The sequence below is a fragment of the Anomalospiza imberbis genome, chromosome 1, assembly GCF_031753505.1.
Source record: "Anomalospiza imberbis isolate Cuckoo-Finch-1a 21T00152 chromosome 1, ASM3175350v1, whole genome shotgun sequence".
In the NCBI taxonomy this organism is placed as follows: Eukaryota; Metazoa; Chordata; class Aves; order Passeriformes; family Viduidae; genus Anomalospiza; species Anomalospiza imberbis.
The window spans coordinates 120,631,761-120,655,221 of NC_089681.1; the positions used below are offsets into that span (position 1 = coordinate 120,631,761).

The 23,461-nt window shown below is 39.9% G+C and overlaps 1 protein-coding gene across 2 annotated transcripts in view; it reads left to right on the plus strand.

Moving 5' to 3' along the window:
* Positions 1–23,461, plus strand: part of RAPGEF5 (Rap guanine nucleotide exchange factor 5) — a 157,662-nt gene that overhangs the window by 64,151 nt on the left and 70,050 nt on the right. The window contains exon 9 of one of the 2 annotated variants that reach the window (XM_068209040.1): positions 2,865–2,990. In XM_068209040.1, coding sequence (XP_068065141.1) covers positions 2,865–2,990 — 126 coding nt within the window. Of the gene's footprint in view, positions 1–2,864; positions 2,991–23,461 lie in introns of those variants that run through there. The other variant, XM_068209050.1, reaches the window with a different exon arrangement.

Sequence of the window (23,461 nt, forward strand, 5' to 3'; positions counted from 1 at the left end):
AGGAAACCAGAACTAAAAGTAAAGGATTCAGAGGTTTTTTTTCTTTTAATTATGAAAAAAACATGTTTAGCCTTTTGTGTTTCAAGTGCATTCTTTGCTCCCAGAGCCAAACATATGCAATTAATTTAATAATACCTTAGCCCTCCCAGAATTTTTTTATCCTCTAGAAACCAAATTAAATAATTTTTTTTTTCATGTTCTCTGCAGCTCTTTAATTTAAGGAACTGTGACAGAAGGAGGGGACATGTTAAAATGTAGCATTTTTACTTGGTGGTTATTGTAGGTCATGGACTACCTTCTCTGGACACATGTCCTGGTTCCAGCTAGGACAGGGTTAGTTTTTGCAATAGCCAGGACCCAGAGATTATTCTATACCACCTCATATCGTTGGTGGGGGCAGGGGAAGGGATTCTCTTCCAGGCTGGGATATTGTGGAGGAGGTATTGGTTGGGTACTGTTGTTGAGGGGTTTCCATGTGAATCATTCCTTATTTGTACACTATATATCATTATTATTATTGCTGTTATTGTTTGTTTTCTTATCTCATTGCTGTTTTCTGTAAATTGTTCTTGCCTCAGCCTGTGATCTTTGCCTTTTGTGCCTCCAATTCTCCTCTTCAGCTACCCAAAGGAGGTGGGGGAGGAGAAGGGTGAGGGAGCAAGTGGCACCTCATTTAGTCTCAGTGGGAGCACTAAACTGGGGAGTGACATTCTTGAACCAGGACAGCACAACAGGAAGGTGCAAAAAGTGCCTCCACAGTACTAAGATCTCAGATCCAGAGTCGAAATCTTTATCATCCCGAAGTCCTAATAGGTGATAATGCTTTGAAGCTGTCCTTAGCCTACATTACACTGATGTAATACTCTGCTAGAAGCATCCTGCATCCATGAAATAAGCAGGCTTGAATTAGTTGATGCCCCCAAGCACCCAAAGTGTTGGAAGTGCAGACATCAGGCCTCCCAAGTCTTAGGTTCCCTGTGCAAATTACTGGAGGAAAAGGAGAATATTAGGAAGCAATTGATCTGACCATTTTTAAATGTCTAGTGTAGAGTTAAAAAAAATCTCTTTCTAAATACCCTTTTTTCTCTATTGATTAAACAAGTCTGGACAACTAGTTCACTATATTCTTCCACATTTGATAAAATCAGTCTTGCTGCTGATCTGCAGGGTAAAGAGTGTGTCAGAACTGGTTTATAAACCAATGTCTTCAATTTAGAAGATAAGGGGCACTGAACTCATGGACTATGTAAGGAATCTGAGATAAGGCAATGCAATTCCTTATTTTCTCTGTGGATTTCTGACCTTCAAACCAGTGAGTAAGCTCATGTAGGGAAGCTGGTTTCCTCAGGAGGCTGGGCTCAGGAGAAGCACAGGACATTCAAGGGACAGGCTGTATCCGAAATAATTTACTTCATCAGAGCAGAAGTGTCTGATGCAGACTTGTGAGGAGATGTCTTCATCCTCACTGGAAGAGTGTAGGCATGTACAAATTTCTTTCGATGAGTTGGGTAAAGATGACTCTGGATTTGGTCGTGGAGCCCACTCTTTTCCATCAGCATTCAAGTACTCATTCATAAAGTGTGTTTGTTTTCTTCTTCAGCTGAAGAAATCTTAACCCCCACTTGTTGGTTGGAGAAACCAGCAGGCTGTAGGATGGTTTGGGTGGGCACTCTCACACCTTCATCTGTCATGGACAGGAGTTGCTCCAGGCCAAAGGATTGGACCCTGCAAGGCTAGCAAGTCAGGGCATCCCTAGTTTTTGGGCCTGACTCACAAGATGTGTTGTGAATTCTGGAGTAGGTAGTGATTAATTTAAACTCAAGATGAACAGTAGAAAGAAAACTGTGAAGGAAGTTCACCAGAAAAATGTTTATTTGCGGATTGCCTTTGAAGTCATATAGCCATGTCATAGCTATGCCACATGATGGGCCCTCCCAAGGCATCTGCTGTTCCCATCAGGAAACATCTGGGCTAATAAAAGCTGTGTGGTATCGTCGCCCCAGGTCTCAGTTATGCAGGGGCTATATCCATAACCAAGTCATGGACAGTGATATCAGCCACTGACTTTGCAAGGAGCAGTTTAGCCTTTTAGATATCAGCAGTTTAGCTGTTTAGCAGTTTAGCAGTTTAGATATCAGCTAACTTTGCAATGAGTCTCTACTGTGCCTGTGTGCAAGCATGAATCCAGCTTTTTATATGTATCTATCTGGCATTTTTAGAAAACAACCATTTTGACAAAACACTATCAGCATAGTTTGAATAACAGATTTAGCTAAAAAAAAAATAGCTCTAACATAGCTTTTAAAGCAAATATTTCCTTCCCTAAACAAAACCTAGAGATACAGATTTGTTATTTACGGAATAAATAAATGTGGCACAACTGTCTTTTAACTCCTGAGTCTTGCATATGTGAAAAATGGTTGGAGTGGGAGCAGAGGGAGTTATAGACTGTTATTTTTAGGAGTGCCTTGTGTTGCACTTCATTCTTTTTTCAGGGCTGTTCCTGGCTAACTTTCCCATGAGTTTTTAACCTCTTGCTCTTGTTCTCTTATGTAACAGGAAACAGGCTGACAGGAACAAATAAAACACAGCATATCTGATAGTTGCACTCAGAGGAGAGGTTGATTTAGTTAGCCCTGCCTTCTTTCCTCCAGAGCAGAAGCATTTGGAGATTCAGATGTGCTTCTGTTCCTCTCCAGTTGTTTCCCGGGAAGCAGTGACTTTGTTTGTGCTCAGCAAGTGGCACCGAAGTACCGCAAATATGAGAAAACAAATGCATTTCTTTTAAGGTTGAAATTTGTGGTGGTGTCATGTCCTGGGATTGTGGATTTAAGTATCTGTTTGCTCTTTCTCCCACCCTTAAGGCAGGAGTTTTATGCAAGCTTCAGGGAAGAGATGACATCGGACGGATTGAGCTGGTCCAAAAGCTGGCGAGAGAGAACTGCCAGTTTTTGCAGGCGGATAGAAAAGCACTGGAGAAGGCAGAACAAGTAAGACATTTCTTATTTGGGTTTTTTGTTTCTTTTGGGTAGGGGAGGGAGATTTAGGTCACAAAACTGAAATAGCAAAGCTGATGGTCAGAATCCAGGGCACACATTAGTCATGGAGCTGTAGCTGCTCTCCTCTGGCATTTACATTTCTCTAGAGTGCGTTCAGGTCAATAATTTTCAACACACTTAAATTATTATGTTGTCATTAACTGTCAGATGCTGTTATTAATATCTTATATTAGGATATAGCAGATGATTTCAGGATGCTTTTTACCAAATTGTTGGGTTTTGCGGTGTATTTAAATAATGTATAAGGCATATGAATGCTAAATTATCTTAAAATTACTTTACTGGGGGCATATTTGGATGCAAGTATTGGCTGAAACTTTTCAGCATGAATTAAAAAGAATGGTCTGGATAGGGAATTCAGCAGTTTGTGTTTTTTTCTTTTAAATTGTGTTTTCAATCAAAAGTTACACTGAAGAAAGCAGTGTTCTGTTTAATGATTCTGAAAGCACTTATTCAGATGTTAATAACTGGACTGAAAATTCACAGAAACTTGACTGCTTCGCTTATAGCACAATGTCTCCTAATTTTGTTCTCCTAGTAAAGATTTCTATTCTGATTGCATATTCATCTGAAGGTGCAGAGGATAATAAGTGCAAGAAACAACAAAAAACTCACCTAGTGTTCATGTCTCTTGTCATTATGTATATGCAATTTATTCCATTTTCTGCTCACTGGACAGTAGAAAAAAGACTTGTACTTTAGAAAAGTAATACTTCTCATCTCATCTGAAACTTCATTCCTACTGAAATTAGGCTGTACAAAGGAAAAGAGAATGATGAAATGTTTTTTCAGAGCTTCATGCTGTTCTATTTGGCAGTGTAGAGGGTCTGGTCTGGTGTAGTTAGATATGTAATCAGTAATTGTGCAGAAGGGATGAGGGCAATTAACTAGGCTAATTACCCAAGATTAAATTGTTTCTCAGCTGACCCTCTAGCAATGGATGTCTGGGAGAATTTCTATATATCTTTAAACTGTATCCACAAAGCACAATTAAAAGTTGAGGTGCTCAAGCAAAGAAGATTTTAAACGGCGGCAGATTTCTATTGTGTTTCTGGATTTGGAAACAAGATTACAGATATATGGGCATAGACGAGAGGGGAGTGTTGAGACTGATACTCAAAAAATTCAGTGGATATTTTTGCTGCTACTCTGGTCATTGCAAAGGGTGCTGTGGAGTCAGCTGCAGCTCTGTCACTGCACAGATTATAGTACAGTTCCAAAAATGGAGAGGAAAGCAGCACTCAGCTTTTCTTCTCCTTTTGTAAAGTATGGTACTTAGCAGTTGCTGCTATTTAGGAGATGAGTGACTTCAGTTTAGCAGGAGCTCAAGCAATTTGCTCATACCCGTCCTGAGCAGTATAACACAGCAATTACTGCTCTCAGACAGGGACATGCCTTTAGACCTTTAGGACGTGCTTTTAGAGGTGACAGCAAAGAGAAATGTTGCCTGAGAGAATGCAGAAGCCCAGGTCATTCCTCATGTGCCCTTTTTTCTGGGTGGGGTATGTCCTACAGCTTGTGCTGGCAATAATAAATCACGGTGTGCTTCTTCCCCCTGTTCTGCAATTTGCTGGTCGTTGTAGGGTGGGTCCAGACAGCCCATGCCCAGTTATTAGAGAGACCTAAAGTCCTCATTGTGGGTGTGTCTGGTAAGCCCCCAACTAGACTACTGACTTCATTGGGAATAGTCAACAAGAAGGCACCCTGAACATGGGCAAGGTTTGTCATAGCTTCTCAATTTAGCTGACTCAGGTAACTAACATTCACTGGAAAAAATGCACATGTTGCCATGGCAGGGCAGTGGGTTGCATATGCTCAGGAAACCATGGGCTTCCATCCCTTCCTCTCCCTCCCTTCCTCCCATGTGCTCCGAGAGCTGATCCGGTACACGTGCAGGTGACAGGATTTGACTGGCTGGGCAGGGTTCACTGCTCCTGGCAGATATCTCCCCTCTTCTCCAAGGAGAAAAGCAGCAGGCCGAATTGTAGTGAGTAAACTGTAGTGAATACTGCTTGGATCCAGGATTTCAGCCCTTCCCATCTCATCCTGCTGCTATAAAAGTGATGGCAGATTCATTGGCATTGGCTTACTCTCCAGTCCCTTGGGCTCACTGTAAAGGTTAGAGGAACAACATGTTCAGGGCGTGGTATCCTTATTATGTGTGACATGCCCATCTTTTTTTTTTTTTAATTTTTTAAAGCATAGCTCATTTTACACTGCTTTCTTTGTAACAGAGGATGATGGGCACTCAGTGCAGGAGTAAAATGGAGATGCTCTGTGCATTTTCCACAGGACCCTCATTTCTCAGCAAGTATGCCTGCACTAAAGCTTTCACCAGCTTTCCCTCCTGGGGAGCTCAAACTGGGCTTTCTTGGATGATCTGCCTTCCTCAAAGGAGTGGCATGCAGTCTGTAAATGAGAGGCCTGAACACCCTGCCAGGCTGTTCTCCCTGCCCTTGGAGAGCCTGCTATCCAGGCTGGCCTCCTGGCAGCTCAGCTCAAAGCAGAAATGCTGCTGGCTTGCAGGGCTATGTGTTTCTGTCAGCCTGGACCAGTGTCACTGTTAAAAGCTGGGGGCTTTATAACCTGCCTGGAAATTAAGCTACTCTTTCCAAGATGGCCAATGGGAAATTTTGCCTGAAGCAGAGTTCTCTAGTTTGTTCTCCTCTAGGAATATGAAAAAAACCCCAAAACCCCAACTTGAACATGGAGTTAGAATTGTGCATATGCATAATTCCTCTCTACATGTATTGTGTCCCAGGCATGTGATGGGAAATGGAGTTGTGGCTCCTCCGGTGTTACACCTACCATGTTTCTAAAGCAGGTCTCTTCAGATCAGTACAGCTTCACATGGGTTTCCAGCATTAACAGCAAATACAAATGTATTATAACTGAGCTCTGGTGATTCCTGTGCTTTTCTGTAAAGAAGAAAGGGTTCTGAGCCTAATTGAAGAATTTGCTACTGATTTGGTAGCCCAATAACTCTTTCCTGTACAGTGAATGAGGTGTGCAGTGTGATAGCGAGCTGGACTGGTCGATTATGAGGACTGGTAAACTCTCCTGTCATTCAAATAAATATTCACCATCTTCATCTGAGTTTGAATACAGAAGTTAATGACTCACTTAAAGAAGATAGATGACATTTGGATGCACAAGAGTTTTTTTGGCAGATAAAGTTCCTAAAGGTGTTGAGGTGTGGGGTTGGAGGTTTGTGGTCCACAAGGAACAGGTGAAGCATGGACTGGTTTGGGTTGCTAGTTCAGGAGAGGAAATATAATTATTTTTTCTCAGAAAAAGCAGATGGTCTGGAAGAGGGAATAAAAGTGACAGCTGGCTGGCTCACTGGAAGAAAGCTTGGTTTGGAACTAGTGGGTGGGAGAAGGGATTCCTTTAGTCTGGCTGTGTTCTGGAGGGTGTAAAATTGGGGTATATATCTTTATCTGTAAGATGATTTGTACAAAATCAGAAAGTCCATGCTGCTTTTTTTTTTTTTTTTAGTTTTCTGGGATGCTATCATTTCACATTTATAGTCTAAATGAAAAAAGAGCTTTGAATAACTCATAATTTTAAAAGTTCTGTGTTCAGTTTCTGTTATATGTGAGCTGCTAAATTGATTTTGACACTGGAAGTGGACAGTGACCAGGCTAGATTGGTATATTGGAACTGGTGTTCCATGGTAGCACACAGTGCCAACTTCTTCTCTGGTAAATATAGTGTTTGAAAAGTGCTCTAACCATAATGGGTGCTCACAGACTTGTAGAGAAAAACAAAAATGAATGGTGATTTTTTTCCCCACTCCCTCTTCCTAATGTGTTAGAATAAAGTGCTTAATGAAGGCACTGAACCTCCTGTATGTGTTAGGTCCCCTGAAACTTCAGCTTTGCTAATGAGTTGAAAGTAAATAGTACTAAACAAGCTTCTAAATAGGCAGATAAGCTTCTTCTCTGTGTTTTTGCATTCCTACAATGTATTGATAAGTAAATAAAATGAAATGATTGTCTAAAACACACAGAAATTATTTTAATATCAAATGTGGGGTAGCGTAAAAAAACTATGCAAGCTTGCAGTTCTGATTTTATCATTACATGCAAATCATACTTATACGCCTAGGGAAATATGAAACTGGATATTTGTATTTTTATGTAATTTAAATATTTCATTTCCTTAAAAAATTACTTTGACAGAAAATAGATGAAAAATCTGTATTGAAATATTCAGCCATAGAGCAAGCCTGCTTTTTGGAGAGGTTTGCTTATTATTATCATTAATTATAATATAGAAAGTAAGCTGTGTGTGTAAAGCCATTTGAAGTCATTTATCATTTTTCCCCTCCAGCATACATTTGGGATGCATTCAAGACGTATTTGCACTAAACCATAGTTTTTGAAATTCCTTATAGTCAACTATGACTCGAATAATGCCTTTGTAATAGATGTGAAAATGTGTTGTACAGTATTTCCAGTTATTGTTTCAATGAAGTGTTACACTCATTAAGAAAATCATGTCTGTTTATAGTGTCATTGTTTAAGTAAAATTGTAAAAGGGCTTTTCACCTCAGCAAATGGAGAGAATATTCTTTAGATTATAGTATCATTTTCATAGTCAGATCAACTGAATAAGATGTTCACAAACTGACAGTAATGTTCCAAGGAGGTGCTTCCATTACTTTGCTGCATCAGGAGGAAGGGGAACAATTCCTAAAACCACCCTGTACTCCCTTTACAGATTAATCTATATATTAATTAGCATTACCTGCTGCTTAAAAGAATATGAGTGCTACAGCTTGAGTGTATTGATTCTGTGGCTTAATTCAAGATGAAAGAGATATATTATATGCGGCAGGTATGTTTTCAGAAGGACAACAGATACTGAAGAACAGTTCTGTTAATTTGCTGGGTACTAACTTTTGTAATCAGTGGTCTCATTAGGAAGACAGATGATTTGCTCATTGAAGCAGGTTAGTGATTGAGCTGAAGCCGTTAAAAGGTTTACAACAGAAGATTAATGATTTAAAGCCTTGGGTTGTATAGATTGCTCATGACGGAGGAATTTCTTAAGGAAATTCCAGCCATGACACACCGGGGGTATTTTTAGGGTGCCCAGCTGGACACCTGCAAGGAGACAAGAATGAATGTCAGGACGTGTCCAGAGCTGCAGCTTTGGTTAGCTTGACAAAGCTGTGGCATCGGGCTGATGTACTGCTGGATTGACCGTCAGTAATCAGGGCTTTATGGAAAAATATTCTTTAAAACATTGACATCAAATGATGTCTGAATACAGTCAGTGACTGAAATCTATGAATTACTTTCTAAAAAACATCATCACTTTTGTTGTATCTGCTCTGTTTGGGGCAGATCTATTGTGTAGCTTGTAGGTTTACTGCTTTTGACTCTTGACAGCTGCTCTGCATCTCTTGCAGAGCTGTCGGTCAAGCAGTCATAACAACTATAGCACAGCTTTGCAAAAACTTTCATGGCTTGAACAGCTACGAGGTGGTATAGATGTCTAAAGTCATTTAAACAGAATGGACGTGGCATGTCAGCACAGGAGTTCGCTCTTTCTCTTTATACCTCTTGGACCTGCCAGCACTAGTAGACAGAGCTGTACCAGGGTAAGATGGTAGTTTGCAATTTTGATTTAGTCTTCAAGTACAAGCCAAGAAAAAATGAATCTATCAATGAGATTGTCAGAATATACCTCCTTGTTGAGTAAGAATAAGTAATTAAGAGTTAGGTACATGTTTGCTGTGGAGGTAACTTTAAGTTCAAGTCTCTGGTCTGAATCAGGGTAAACAGGGAGTGGAATCTAGTTCTGTCATGTTCTGGAGAGAATGTCCCATTCCAGATGCTCGATTTTTCATCTGCTGGAATGAATGCATAGCCCCAGGTGATCACCTGTTTTTCATAAGCCAATCTCTTTATCTTCTGAGAAGAAAAGGTTTCTGCAGGTCCTAGGCTTTGTTTTTTCCCCTCTCTTTTTTTTTTTGTTTTTGTTTTTGTTTTTTCCTTTTTTCCCCTTTTTTCCTTCTTTTTTTTTTCCCCTTTATTTTTTCCCAGTATGGGACAGGTACAGGTATCTTTTTGAAATGGAAAAAGTTTGCCAGAGATAAGGATCCTCCTGTTCAGATGTAGGACTGGGATCATCTGCATACTTGTTTCAGTCTTTTGCAGCACTTTAAAATTAATGATAAAATTATTTTTATTTACTACACACTTTTAAGAGGACTTCCTGTTCCTTTTTTTGAGTCTATTTAATGTGGCCAAAGTTTTGGAGGAAAACATCCTCATGCCAGGAGTGCAAAAGAGTGGTGAAATTATGTGATCCTTCTCCTTATAAAAAAAGCACTCAAGTCATGCTTGTGCTCCCATGATATATTGTGATCATTGAATAGGAAAACATTGAATAGAAACCTCACTATTTTCCTTTAAGTCAAGTTACATATTCCCACAATACTTTCTTTCCTCCAGATGCTCATCCTAGTGTTTAAAAGAAAAGAAAGCCTAATTTTCCCCTCTTTGATTTATTCTGTAACATTATACTACTTTGTATAGGAGGAAATTCCACATACACATTTTGCATGCTGGGCTTTCTTTAGAGTGGAATGGTGACTCATTCTTGTGTGGGACAATGACTTAGGTCCTGTGCTGAAAGGGGTAAAAAGGGTACATGGTATTTAGCAGACTAAAACCTGGGAGACAGAACTTTAAATTTTTATTTTTGACTCTGTTGTTTATTTAATAAATAACCTTCTTCAAATCTCATCACTTTTCTGCACCTTTGTTTACTCAGGTATAAAGTGAGGTCTTAAACATGTGGGACCTTGAAGGGTGCCATAAACCTTGCAGTGGTTAATGAATGTTGAGGAATTGCTTTGGGATCCTTGAGACTTGGTTCAGGAATCCCAAGGAAGCTGGAAGTGGGTTGAAATGTTGATGGCCAGGAGGAACTTTCAAAAAAAATCCTGAGCATAGCTGAGGTGAGGCCAAATATTTGCAGTCCCTACACAGCCTCTGGGTCCTCAGGCATCGCTTCAGGGGCTGTGCTGCCCCAAACGCTTGTCCCCAGCCCTGGGCTGGCCCAGGTAGTGCTGCTTTTTGAAACAACACAGGGAATAATGAAGCTGAAAAATACAAAAAATCCACCTTCCTTGTGGGGTTATTTTCCAAATGGGTTGGTTCCCCTCACATTCTGGGAACACAGATATGGGGTGAGAATGAGATCTGGTGTCAGGGATGACCTGTGCTGGCAAGAGCTACTCTGCTGCTCCTGGTGAAACACAGCCATCCTCCTAAATTCCCCAAAGCTTGTGACTTACCCAGTCCAGAAACTGGACTGGATCAAATTAAATGTCCGAGCAATTTTTTTGCTTGGCAATATTTTAATCTAGATCCTGTGTTTCACCAAGTGGTTTCATGAAGGCACACATGCACACAGAAGGGGGTGAGTGATGAATGGGGGTCAACATCCAGGATCAGGGAGAAGACAGGAGTGTTGTTTCTCATGGGCAGCAGGACTGCACAGTTCTGTTATATCAAGACTGAAAGCATAGCTCCTAGGTCCTGCCTTTGTTCCATTTACTCACATAAAGTAGAGAAACTCTCTGAGAGCTGCAGTCTGCAGGTTGTCACTGTCCCCTGCTTCTGTGTTTCTCTTCAGATTTTGAACCACTAGCCTGCTTATGTTTCTAGACTGTCCAAAGGCTTACACAGAATTAATCTTATCATATTCTCCCTTTGGAGAAGTAGAAATACCAGTTTATTAGTTCAAAGCATCTGCTCTTTTGTTTTCTGACATTAAATTGTCCCTCTATCCATGTGATAAATACATTTGATGACAATTCTGAATGTTCTTTTCTCCATTTGCCTGATTTATGACATCAATAAATTCCCAGTTATGCTGATAATACAGTGGATGTATCCTGCCATCTACTTCTGTACAGTTACTACTACCCTTTTTCTGGGAACTCCAAATAACAAAGGTGTCTGGATCTCTGTTAAATTAGGGAATTTGTTACCTAAATTCAAGAAGATAAAAAAGAAAAGTTGATAATGCTTTGAATATGTACTATGCAAATTTAGGTCAGAAATTTTAAGCAGTTTCTGAATTTCAGGAATAGTAATTTTGTCTTTCACCTTTCAGTGGTGCAAAACTTTTAAGTAATTCAAGGTTTTACCAGACTTTTCTGTTGGAGTTGAAACTAATCAAGGACATCTCATTTTGGCTCATAGTCTAGACCTGGCTGAAAAGAACTACCCAAGATAACTGGAAAACTTTTTGATAGGCTAGAAACCAATGGCTGTCTACCACAGCTTCCTCTTTGGAGCTGTGATTCTGTAGTCTGCCCAGAGATCAGAGTAGTGTAAAAAGGATTCAGTGCTTTAGGTATCCATTTTTTCTCTTTCTTTTTCCTCCTATCCTCCTGAATAACTTCAAGAAGGACATTCCCTTTCACTGTAATGAAGATTTGGGCCAGTAACACAGAAAATACCTGTCGAGTGTCATTAAACAAGTGGACACATTTCTACATGTCAAACATTGCTTTGTTTCAAATAGAAACTACGTTGGAGCAAATTCTGTAGTAAAATCTGGAGTCTGTGCTAAAGTCAGCGTGATTCCAGTGGCAGGATGCTCTGGAGTCGATGAGGCCTGTGTCAGGACCTCACTGGAATAAATGCTGACAGCATTTGTTGGCATCTGTTCCTGCAGGCATGCTCTGGAGACCAACTGGAGAATGCCAGTGTGCAGACAGCCTTTCCTCTATGTTCAGCTGCCTCTCCTGGACCAGAGTCAGGCTATCTGCTCTGAGGACTTTTTGGAAAAGTGGCAGCTCTAAGGTGGCTGTCTCTGCCTTGTTTGTTGAAACTACATACACAACAGGAATGTCAGGACACTTTGACCTTGTATTTTTTGCAGGCTCCATTTTTTCCCCCAGTATTTATTTATTTTAATCATGAAACCTCCCTAAAAACCTCCCCTGAAACCTGTCCTTTTGCTATGGCCATTCCATCGCTCACTGTGCCTCCATTTTAAAGTTTAATTCAGCCCCTGCTGATGTTAATAGATATTTTTTGGTGAGAGCAGTATATAGCCTGTAGAGTCTAAAGCTTTTGTCACACCGTAGCCAGGGAAGGTGGTGGCATTTTGCAAGATGTGCTTGACACATGGCCACCTGTGGAGAACGCTGATTTGGTAGCAGTTAATACACCACTTGCATCCATTTTTCTTGGTTCTGTGTGGCAGCTCAAAGAGCAAAGGAATGAAAACCCAGGCGATTAGTGGTATTTTTGCTGACTATCTTCCTCTAAATCAAAGCAAGTATTCCTCTCTCCTTCCTCGATTAGCGTTCCTACTGCTGTGTGCAGCACCTCCTGTATTCTAATTCACAGCACATGAAAACGAGGTCTCAAGTGCATATGCACAGATTTCATTTTAACTACCCAGTGAAAAGTTTTAATTAGGTGTTTCATGTGGAAACATGAAACAGGGTTTGAAATTAGCAATGACCTTGCGGCCTTCCTCGAATATATTTTCTGATAGCGTGTGGCAGGCAGTTCCCAGCTCTTTTTGTCACTGCCTGGAATGCGAGCATCCGAGCGGGGAAGGCTCTGACGTGTGGGAGCGGCAGCAGTTGCTGGTTGCAGGAAAAATTACTTTAGCCTCTTTTGATGACTAGGAAAATAATAGGATGACCTAACTCAGGAAGAGCATGAATAGTGGCTGGTAATTCCTTTAACAGCTTGCTGAAGATCAAATCTTAGATGGATTTCCAGGCTCTGAAAAGGGTAAGCCCTGAACAGGGGGTGACGCTGAGCTACACAGCCCTGTTTGATCGAGGGAAGGGCCTACAGCTCACATGCCTTTTTTGGCTGCTGTGCATCAGCTCTGTCCCCTGCCAGCCTGGCTGATGCTGCTTTCTCACTTGGAGTGGCTGGACTGAGAGCACCATCCCTCATTTAATCTCCGTTTTCCCTGGAAGGTGAGGGTAGTAGACCTGTGTGTCAAATCAGGAGCAGCATTCCTAATTAGTCTGGTGCTGGGAGGAACAAAGACAAGCTTTGCTCTTTTTGGCAGAGTAGAAGACAAGCATAGAATTCAAATGTGCATTACCTTTTTGGTTTGGTTGCAATATCACAGTGTCTCTCCTGTTTTAGAGGTACTAATATTTGTTCAATGAATACAGCATCAGTTTAGGCCTTTTTACAAGATACTTTTATACTGCAAATAGGGGATTAATCACCACCATAGGAATGTTTAAAATACATCTGTGATACAAATACAACTGTTAAAACAATTTACTGTTTGCAATATATGCTGTTTGGCCATATTTAGCAAATTAATAGAGACTGGATGTGGTCAGGGTCAGAGAAGACACTAATCAGAGCTGACTAAAGTGGCCACAATTTCAGTTCTCATACGCAAAGCCTTGTTGTTCAGGCTTTGAGCTAAAAAACACATAGATTCAGGCTGGGCTTCCTTGTGTGAATGGCAAATAGCTGGAAATGTACTGACACTCTGGCTGTGTTTCCTCAGGTGAGAAACTGGAATCTTTTTAGTGGAATCCACACATTAATTCAGTCTGTCTAAATAATCTCTCAGTCTCTACACAGTACCTGTACTGAGCTAATCATTGGGCCATATTGATTTATTTTTGCATTCTTGGATTTTGATGAACTTATGAAAAAGAAGCATGTGGCTCCTAAGCAGACCTCTGTCTGCAGTGAGTTCTTTACTCCAATTTCCCAAAGAGATAGAAGTAAATTAAGCTAGGTTGGATTTTCCTACCTGCTTTATCATTGGCTTCGCAAGACTTTTCCAACAGAGTTTGAGCAGTACCCAGTGCTGCACTGGGAAGCTATCAAATCCTGCACATTGCAGATGATGGCCTCCTGCCTCTGAGGTCTTTCTCAGGATTTCACCAAGGACATGGCAGAATTCTTCTCCACCAAGGAATTTGCAGTGTTTATGGTCCCCCAATTCTCCTTCTGTAGAGACACCTGCCTATGTGTGCATGTGCTGTACATATTTATTCATTAAGCAAACTGCGTACCTTGCTAAAAGCAAAGAGTCTCCTACAAAGACTACTTATGGAACCCCTTTTCACACTGTAGAATGAACCAGTCATTTAAACACATGGTTTCAGTTGTTAATGTAAACAAGATGCTTTCTCCTGGTGACCCATCTGTTCTGACAGTCCTCTCCTTCTCTTCCTCTTTTTAGATGGCATTGGGTTTTTGTCTAGCAGATTCTGAAAAGTTGCAACTTCCTTCTCAGTTCTTCAGGTTAAAACCTGAGTCTTGGTCATTAGAAGGGGTGTTTGAGTAGTTAGGGTGCACTGGGTGGCTGAGAGATACTATAAATAGGTTGAAGCAGATACATTTTTTAAGTCTGAACACCTGAATCACCTGAAGCTTACTTGTGGTGGCAGATTTTTAATGTGTGACCTTCAAATCAGGTACTTTCTTAAAAATGACCCCTATAAATTCTTTTTTTTTTCAATGTGTGAGCCATAGCTTTCATTTCCAAGGACCCCTAAAAATGTGCCTCTCTTACTTCGTTTTAGACACTTTGTAGGAATGTATGCAGGAACTGGGGGAACATGTTCCAATTTTCCAGCAGAGCTGTGGGTACGTGTGCTGGTTTGTATGGGATCCGCAGCCGTGTGTAGAGCAGAGCTGCTCTGCTCTTGCACTGGGTGCCCGTATGCTCCCTGTAACTCGTCTGTTCTCACTCTCCCACCCCCAGCTGTCACACAGACACACACATATGTATATGTGCAGTTATGACTGTCTCTTCCCTGGAGCAAAACTTAGTTTTGCACCCAGTAGGCAAAAAGACTACAGTTTCACCACACCACTTTCCTTTGCAGCTGCTGTAGCAATGCTCTCCAGTTCTGTCTAATATTTTTACTAGTTAATCAATTGACACATACTGTTTTCATTGCAATGACATGTAAATAGTAAATATTTGCATTAGACAAAAGCTATACAGTAAACCATGCAATGACTGTTGTTTTAAAATGCCATTAGTTTTTAATCTGTGTGATGTTCAATATGTATTAAGGATGCTCTAAGAATAAAACCAGTAAAACAAATAGCAATTCACTCATTTTAGTATGGTAGAAATTCACGTCTCACCTGCTGTAAGAAGAAACAAAAATTCAGCATTCCAGCAGAAGTATCAAAAAGCTGTAAAAGTTGCTTGACCATTATCTTGTCAGAATTACCTCTAAAATCATAGGCATTTGCAATTTTCCTTGTAATTCATTAATGCTGCAGTTTCCAGTGTTCCAGTGCTCTTGTGTGTGGAAAAGATCTGTTTCAAATAGTTGGATGCCCAGCCTGCTTGAAAAAAATCTTATTGATTAAGGTCTAATAATACACCCCATCCAGAGATTCTTCATTTGGGCAATTTTGTGAACGCAGCAGAACATGCAATACCAGCATGTCCATATCACCTTTGCTTTTATAAGAAATAATTTGTTCCAATTATTTTACTCTTTTTTTTTTCCAAGTTTAAGTGCTTGCTACAGGAAAACTTCTTCACTTTCCTACCATAGACAATATATTTAATGAACTTTATCTATATTGCCTTGTTAAGGGCAAGGAGCTAGGAACTACCTCTAAAGAGGCTAGAGCTTTTATGGAAATGAAAGTACCAAAGAGTTGCTTCATCATGGGAAATCACTGCCAAATGTCATGTGAGCTCTTGCTCTCCTGGCAGACACAATGTAGAGAAACATTTTCATTTTTAGCATCTTGACATTCAACTTTTTGACTTCTAATGCTTTACCACTTTTTAGTATATGAATATTTTCCATTAAAATGTGTTAGGAATTTGCTAAAATGAAATAACAATTGAGATAATATAGAGATGTAGATAATTAGAAACTTAGATCATGCTGTACAGAAGCATTTTGATAAGATAAATGAAAACCTGCATTTTATTTTTAACATAGTCTAAGATTTAATAAGCTATAGCTTAAAATCTGATGAATTGGCAATGATTTTGTGATTTGATATTCAGAAAGAATGTGTCCTGAATACCAAATGAATGAAAGTTCCCATGGAATATCATTGCTGCATTTTTTATTTTGACCTTGAGAACTGGGTTGGTTTACTGTTTTTACGCTGCTAACCTTGAAACACAGTAAATAGAAAAACAGTGCTGAAAGTTAGCAGTGCTTTTTCTTGAGTTATCATAGGGGAATGGTTTGAAGTTTATGGGGGTGGAGAGAAATTGTCTTCAAGATCTTCAAATAGCCTGAAAGTTTTGGTGATGACAACACTTTAACTTATCGTTATCCTAAAAATGTCCTTCTGAGCCAGTGAAGCCTTACATAGCTAAAAGGAAAAGTGACTGCAGAAAGGAGTTTAAGTAATGTCAAGAGGATGGGCATGCCCAGGAAGCTGCTAACAAATCTCTTCTGAAGTTGCAGAAACATAGCCTCCTGCACCATGGGTGTGAGTCCTCACAAAATATCCTTGGTGCAGCCTTGTTTTGGTAGGTCAGGTGAGTAGCTATGTGTAGAGATCATACTTCCCATGTCAAGTAAAAGCTCATGAGCCCAAGACTCATCCCCCTCTTTGCTGGTTGCAAGCAGGCAGCCAATACACCAGTAGAGATGAAGGGTAGCTGAAGAAAGATGCTTTGCACAGGGAGGGTTTTGTCTGGAATAAACAGAGGTATAAGACAGAGACAACAGGCTTGTGTTTTCATTTTTTGTCTTTACTGAATGGATAGTTACACTGTAAACTGCACATTCATTACTTACACTGAAAAAAAAATCCTAGGGTCATCTGAAAATATAGTAAATTTTATTAAAAATTTAACAGAAACCTGATGTTTTAGATAGGATTTTAGACTTTGTCTTTCCCCTGCCCCCCACTGTGGTCTCTGTGTTTCTGATTGCCTCCAATGCATGTGTTAAAATTCAAGGCATCCAGAAGGCACATGTCCTCCTGACCTAGCGCTGTAGTCATGATGATGCATAAAATAAATCATTGCAATTACTGAAGCAGTCTCAAACACTTAGTAACTCATGCAATTGCTTCTTGAAACATGACTGCACCGAAGAAAAGATCATTAGTTATTTCCCTGGAGTACTTGGATATTGTAACCCTCTTCACAGGGTTCTATTAGGGAGTTAAGACCTGGTCATCTGTCCATACATCTCATTTTATGTTTCTGTTACTGAAATGCTCTGTGATAGATGGTGAATTCCAGACTGTGTGTCTTCTTCACCCATAGCATCTCCTTATCTATCAAAGTTCAAGTCAAATAGTAAATGGCCAACCATGTGGGAGGTAAGAACCCAGTACTGACAAAGTAAACAGGTTTAAGAAGTAATTTCTGGAAGGACTTATAAGAGAAGGTGAATTTATGAGATTTATGACATAAAAATAATTTCCTGAGCAGGGAGAAAGAAGTTGGTTAGATGAGATCTCACAGTTATACATGAAAAGGATGTAGCTGCAGAAAGCTATATAAATTGTTTGAAGCTATGATAGTCAGGAAGGAATCAAAGCTAGAAATGGGAAGCCAGGATCAGAAATACATGAGAGTTTCAGTATTCCTTGGGTGGCATAATAGGTGTTGGCAGTGTCTAAGTACTCTGTAGTACACAGTCTGAAAGTAATGGGATGTGATGAGAGAAAAAGAATGGTATCAGAAGATATGTCAGTGGAAAATTGCAGCCCGCAGTGAAGCCTTTGTTGGCTGAAGAAATCACTGTGCATACAGTATGATATCAGAAGCTGGTAAGTGGCATCATGGAGTGTCACTCTCTCCCTATAGATAACACCAGCTTGCTCAGGAGGAGATACTTCAGGGAAGGGGAAGGAGAGTGACCCAAGGGAGATTGTTTGGGAACCTGGTGTCAGTGCTGCTTCTCATGGTGAATTTAACCAAAGAGAGAAGGAGCCTTATGTAGGCATGATAGTGGCTGAAGAAGAGCTAGAGAAGGGCAGCAGGGAAGTACAGTGAAAGCCCAGTGGCTGATGGATGGGCTGTGACTTTATGGATGGGACTGTCAGTAGAGCAACATGGTTTAAGGAGTTCTGAAAACAGCCATCTCCTACCATGTGGAGAAGGGAAGGCTATGTTAGGCAGAGCTGGTATGTTATGTGCTGATAATATCAGAGCCCAGCAAAACATGCAGCAGCCTGGCTAAGGGTAGATCAGATGTCCTTGTTTTGGAGGCGGCAACATCCCTCAGTAGGGTGGAGCAGATGGCTGGAGGCGGCAACAGCTCCGGCTCCAGCGCGATGTGCTGCTGCATGTCTGGCAGCCTCCACGCTGGCAGCAAGGCTTTTCTTTCCAGTGCTGTTGTGAATGGTCTTCTGGTGCAGGGGGTGCAACATGATTTTGAGGTACCCTGTCATTGTAAGGTTTCGTGGTCTTAACTGAGGCAAATCCCAGCAAAACATTCAATATTTGATCTTTTTTCCCAGTATTTCTTCCTATTCTAATGATAGAGCTGGTTAAATCTCCCCACATAAAAATAGCACTTTGGATTACTTCTGTCAACTTTTTGCAGAAGAGACAGTGAAATCTGGACTATGCCACAGTTCTGCATGTGTTCCTCCATAGAGGAACCATTCCCTGAGGAGGAGGTCACACAAGGAGGCAGATGAATGTTTACTCAAGATGCCTTGCATCTCGTTGCAGATACAATGTGATTTACTAGTTGCCATGGTAACAGTGCTTTTTTCATTCCACAACTTGAATAAATGTTGAGGTTGCCCTCGGTATAACTAATTTACCTCCCTTCTAAAGTTGGGCACGATTGTATTATCTAAGGAAAGCAGAGGGGAGACTCCCAGTATTCCTACTGAAATAAATTTAGAGTATATAGGCATGCAACAAGCAGGTACATAATTACAACAGGCAGAAAATAAAGAGTATATTAATATATGATTACTTAAAATCATAAAATATAGAGAAATACAAAATGTTGCTTCATAATGTGGTGTCATACATTTTTCTGTAATTTGTATTGCTTGTGACACTTTGCTTTTCTTCAATACATGAAAACTTATTTAATCATTTTATAGCATTTTCTTTATATTGGTATTCAAGAAAACACTTTTCTTCTTTTTCCTTGTTGTAATCCTGCAATAAAATTTCTTTATTTCTTGGGTGCTATAACCTCCAGTTCTGAATTAATTATTGCTGACAAAAGTTGATTGTTAACCTGCTCTTCCCCTCCTGCCTTATTCTTTTATGCTTTCCTTTTGCTAAATGTTGACAACAAACATTGTACCAAAACAAAGATCCTTTAATTTTCTCCTGTGCATGTAATATTAGAAAAAAAGCATTCTATATAGAAGCAGCCTGATTTTTCTCATTTCTATAGCTACTATTGACACCAGTGAATATTTTATCCTGCATAATAAATGCAGAATCACATCTCCTGCTATTAGGTGGAAGGAGTGAGTTTTATTTTTCCTTCTAACTCCTTTTTCCTTTTTATTTTTTTGGCAGCTTTATTGCATGCTCTACACATTTCTGTCTACTTAGGATCTGTTATCAAGTCTGTGAGTGATTAGTGGCTTATCTACATTTGAATGATTTAGATTCATGAATTAATTAACAAGAAAAGAAGCATTAGAAAGCATTAGTAAAAGGGCTGCTGATTTCAGGCTATTTTGGAGAGAATTAGAAATGTCATCCAAACCCAAGAAAATTGTAGCCATTGTGATTCATGCTTTCTTCAAGAGAAATCACTGTATTATGTCTAACTTAGTTGAAAACAACCACCAAACCACAGGATATAAATTCTATTTTGTGATGACTGCTATTGGTCTAGAAGTTAAATAAATTGTTTTGATTTTAAACAGTAGCTTTGGATTTTTTTTTATTGCTTTACTCAGGGCTTTTTCACACTTGCAGTTAAATGTCAATGCATTTGAGAGAGTTTGATTCTGGAGTTCTTGAGAATGAGCTTGAGCTTTATATAGTATACTCAGTTCTAGAGAACCTTTTTCTTAAGCCTTTTATGAGGTCAGATCCAGCTCCTGACCTTTGCTGAGTACTCTTAGAAAAATTATCTGCATCCTTCCTTGAGCATAACACTTCAACAAAAAGATATATGCTTTACAGTGATAAAGGTAATGAGCAGCAATAGGCAAGTTTTAACCTTCCTAGTTTGCAATTTTGGCTTATAATGGGAATAGTGTACAAATTTTATTTTATTTGGTTTTTATTGGAGTGATGACATTGGCAGCCTCAAGAGGTATTATAAGTCAAGAGACAAAGTTTTCTCTCAGAGACAGTAACGGGGTAAGTGAGTTTTTAAAAATAATATTTTGCTACACACCTAGTATAGTATAAGTGGGAGTGAAAGACAAAGAAAGGCATCATCGGTCTTGTCTGCTTGACTTCGAAGTTGTATGTGTTCAGAACTGGTAATTAGAGCAATATAAGGTTGACAGTGTCATGTATTTACTGCCATCTCTCTTCCATTCTTTCAGGAGACCTTATTTATCACTGCTTCCATTATAAAGGTTGTAAGGCCTTTGTACATGTGTCCTTACCAAGGTGAATACTAGTCTACATTAATAAATTAAATCTACTGATGTTAGTGAGCTGTGTTCTGCAGTTCTCATTCTTGAGCGAAAGCTGTATGGGGGCTGCCAGAGAAGTCAAGTTCCAGCCCTGTTAGATGTTAATCCAGTTGTTATCTATTTCCTCTCCTATGCCAGTAATTTCTAGAACTTCACCCATCTGATGTTAGGATTGTTCTTTCAAGTATAATTTCTGTATATCTACACATTTATCTACATATATCTATTTTTCTTTCCCTGAGCCATATGTTAGTAGTAGTATGTGTCATCAGTCCTAGGGTATCCAGGTTAAATCTGCAGTCCTCCTTGAAGCCTTGGCACTCCTCCCCCCTTCCTGGCTGAAACATAAGTCCTGCAGTTTTTATATCATTCCCTCATGCTCTTCACTGCAGCTAAGGCTTGAACCACTGCCACTAACATCACTGAAGACACTGTTCCAGTGTCTTCCAGAGTCTCCTCCAGATAACTGGGGGATTCAGCTGTTTCATTTACATACTCCTATTGTATTGTATTGTATTGTATTGTATTGTATTGTATTGTATTGTATTGTATTGTATTCTATTCTATTCTATTCTATTCGCAAAAGGAGAGACTTGCATCTGGTCTTTGAGTTTTTGTCCTGAAGGAAACTTTACATTCTGGGGAGGGAAACAATTCTGATTCTGGTGAAAATAATTGCAAGACTCTTTTAGGGCAGAAATACAAATTGAATTTTCCTGACACTTACTTTGGGACCTGGACCTCCAGGCCTGTTGATCTCCTGTGTAGCAGGGGATGCAGAAGCCCTGCCAGCCTGGGGTGAGCAGTATGTGCAGGCAGTGGGGGAAGCCTGGCTGGCTACTTTCTGTTCAAACTGACATGTTGTAGCACAGTTTCAGTTGTACTGAATTCATATTTTTTCAGTGAAAAGGAAAAGTTTCATTGGGAAATTTCCAACCAGCTCCATACCCCACCACATTAATTGCAAGGCCTCTGAAGGGGATGGTTGGCATCTGCCCCTTTTGTTCTACAGTCATGTTAATTTGCCCTGGCGTGGTGCAGGCTTTTCTACAAATACAGATGCTCTAAGCCTGCAATTCTTCCATATACTGACATTTTTTCAAGTAAATGCTGTCCTGCCAGCTGTGAGAGAATGATAGCAACATCAATACCATCATCCCATCTTCTGCCTTGCTTCACTCCCTTCCCCTTTCTTTTTTCCCCTCTGTTTTTGTACACTTGCAGAGAGAAGGTCTCCTCAGCTGTCCTTGCCAAGGGGGTAGCTCTCTGTCAGGCTGTCAGATTTACCCACTAATAGCTATGAAGAGTGTGTGCTCCAAGAAAGGGAAAACTGAAATGCATAGCTTTTAGTTGTTGTGAGAAGGCATTTCTCATTAACCAACAAAGAGTTGTGGAGTGATAAGGTTATGATAACATTACTTTGGTGGTTGTGACACCAGTAATGTTTTTTTCATCTTATTTTAGAAAGTGTGCTCTTTTTCCTGTGTTAGAGGCATTGCTTCCTTTCATTAAAGCCCAATCCTTAAAGTGTTCTTACCTTAAATATATTTAGAAGAAAGTGGGGGCCAGTCAGGGGTGCAAACAGTTCGGTCTCCATTTAGGACACTTCTTGTACATCCAAACAGTGTATCTGCAACTGTACTGCAGCTCAGCACCATCGAAGTGTGCCACAGAGAATGTACACTAGGATTCCTGCTTTCAGTCATGGATTTTATGCTTCTGTTATTTTCCAAAGAATATTAAGGGTTTTTTTCCTTTTTAACTGTAAATCTTCTGGTTGCTGGACTTCATCCTAAATAGGTCTTTTCCAACATAAACAATTCTATGATTCTGTGAAAAGCTTCATGAGGTTCCTATTTTTTCACTTCTTTTGCCTTTCTTTAACTACACAAACTTTTTTCATATTTTTAAGTGGCTTGCACAATGACCCCCCCACCCTCCTTGTAGTTGGACCACTGCTTGGGAACATCATGCAACTGAGTTTTTTTGGGTTTTTTTCCCTTAGGACCTGACTGCAACCTTTCAGCTCACATAAGGACTTGAATTTAGCAGTGCCCTATTCCCATGAGCGGTTTGTTTCTTCTTAGTAATAGAGAAAGCAGAAATAATCCTATTCTCAGCAGTTTTGGGATTACAGGCAAAAATTGTGTTCCTTGATGTATGACCGTGTAGGGATATTAATCTTTTCCCTGGTGCCTGTTGTCTGTCATCTCTGTCTTACCAGCACTGTCCTTTTGACCCCTCTACAAGGATAACTTGTTATGAACGTTGCCTTTGCTGTGGATGCTCAGTATGCAGATGACAGCACCAACAGTTTTTCTAAAAGGGCTTGTTCTGTGCATTATCAGACACAGTATTCAAGAGTGGCTTCAGCAACAAAGTATTTTGATTTTTTTTTTCCCCGTGTTGTGGCTTGTGCCCATTTTATCACCATTTGTGTAGCTGATAAATTCAGAGGAGGTTGTGCTAAGCCGAGTGTTGTTGTGTATCTGTCAGAATGATAGCTCAGTGTGAGACCACTAGGAAGTTTTGGTACAATGCCTGGGTGCTTTTTCCTGAAGGGAGGTTGTGGTCAAAATTTAGAGTGTTTTGTGGTTTTACAGACCAGTCAGAAGTCCCTGAGAGTCAAAACAAAATCACTGTGTGAGGCATTTTAATGTCATTAGGCGATTTTTACCAGTATACTATGGTTAGCCCACTTTCATTAAAGGATAAACAACTGCAGGGGAAAACAAAAATATTAGAGTACAGAGAACTGGGGAAAAGATCATGACATCAGAAAAAAATAATAAAATACAATATGTATATCCTATGAGCTGTATTTTGTAGTGAAATGAA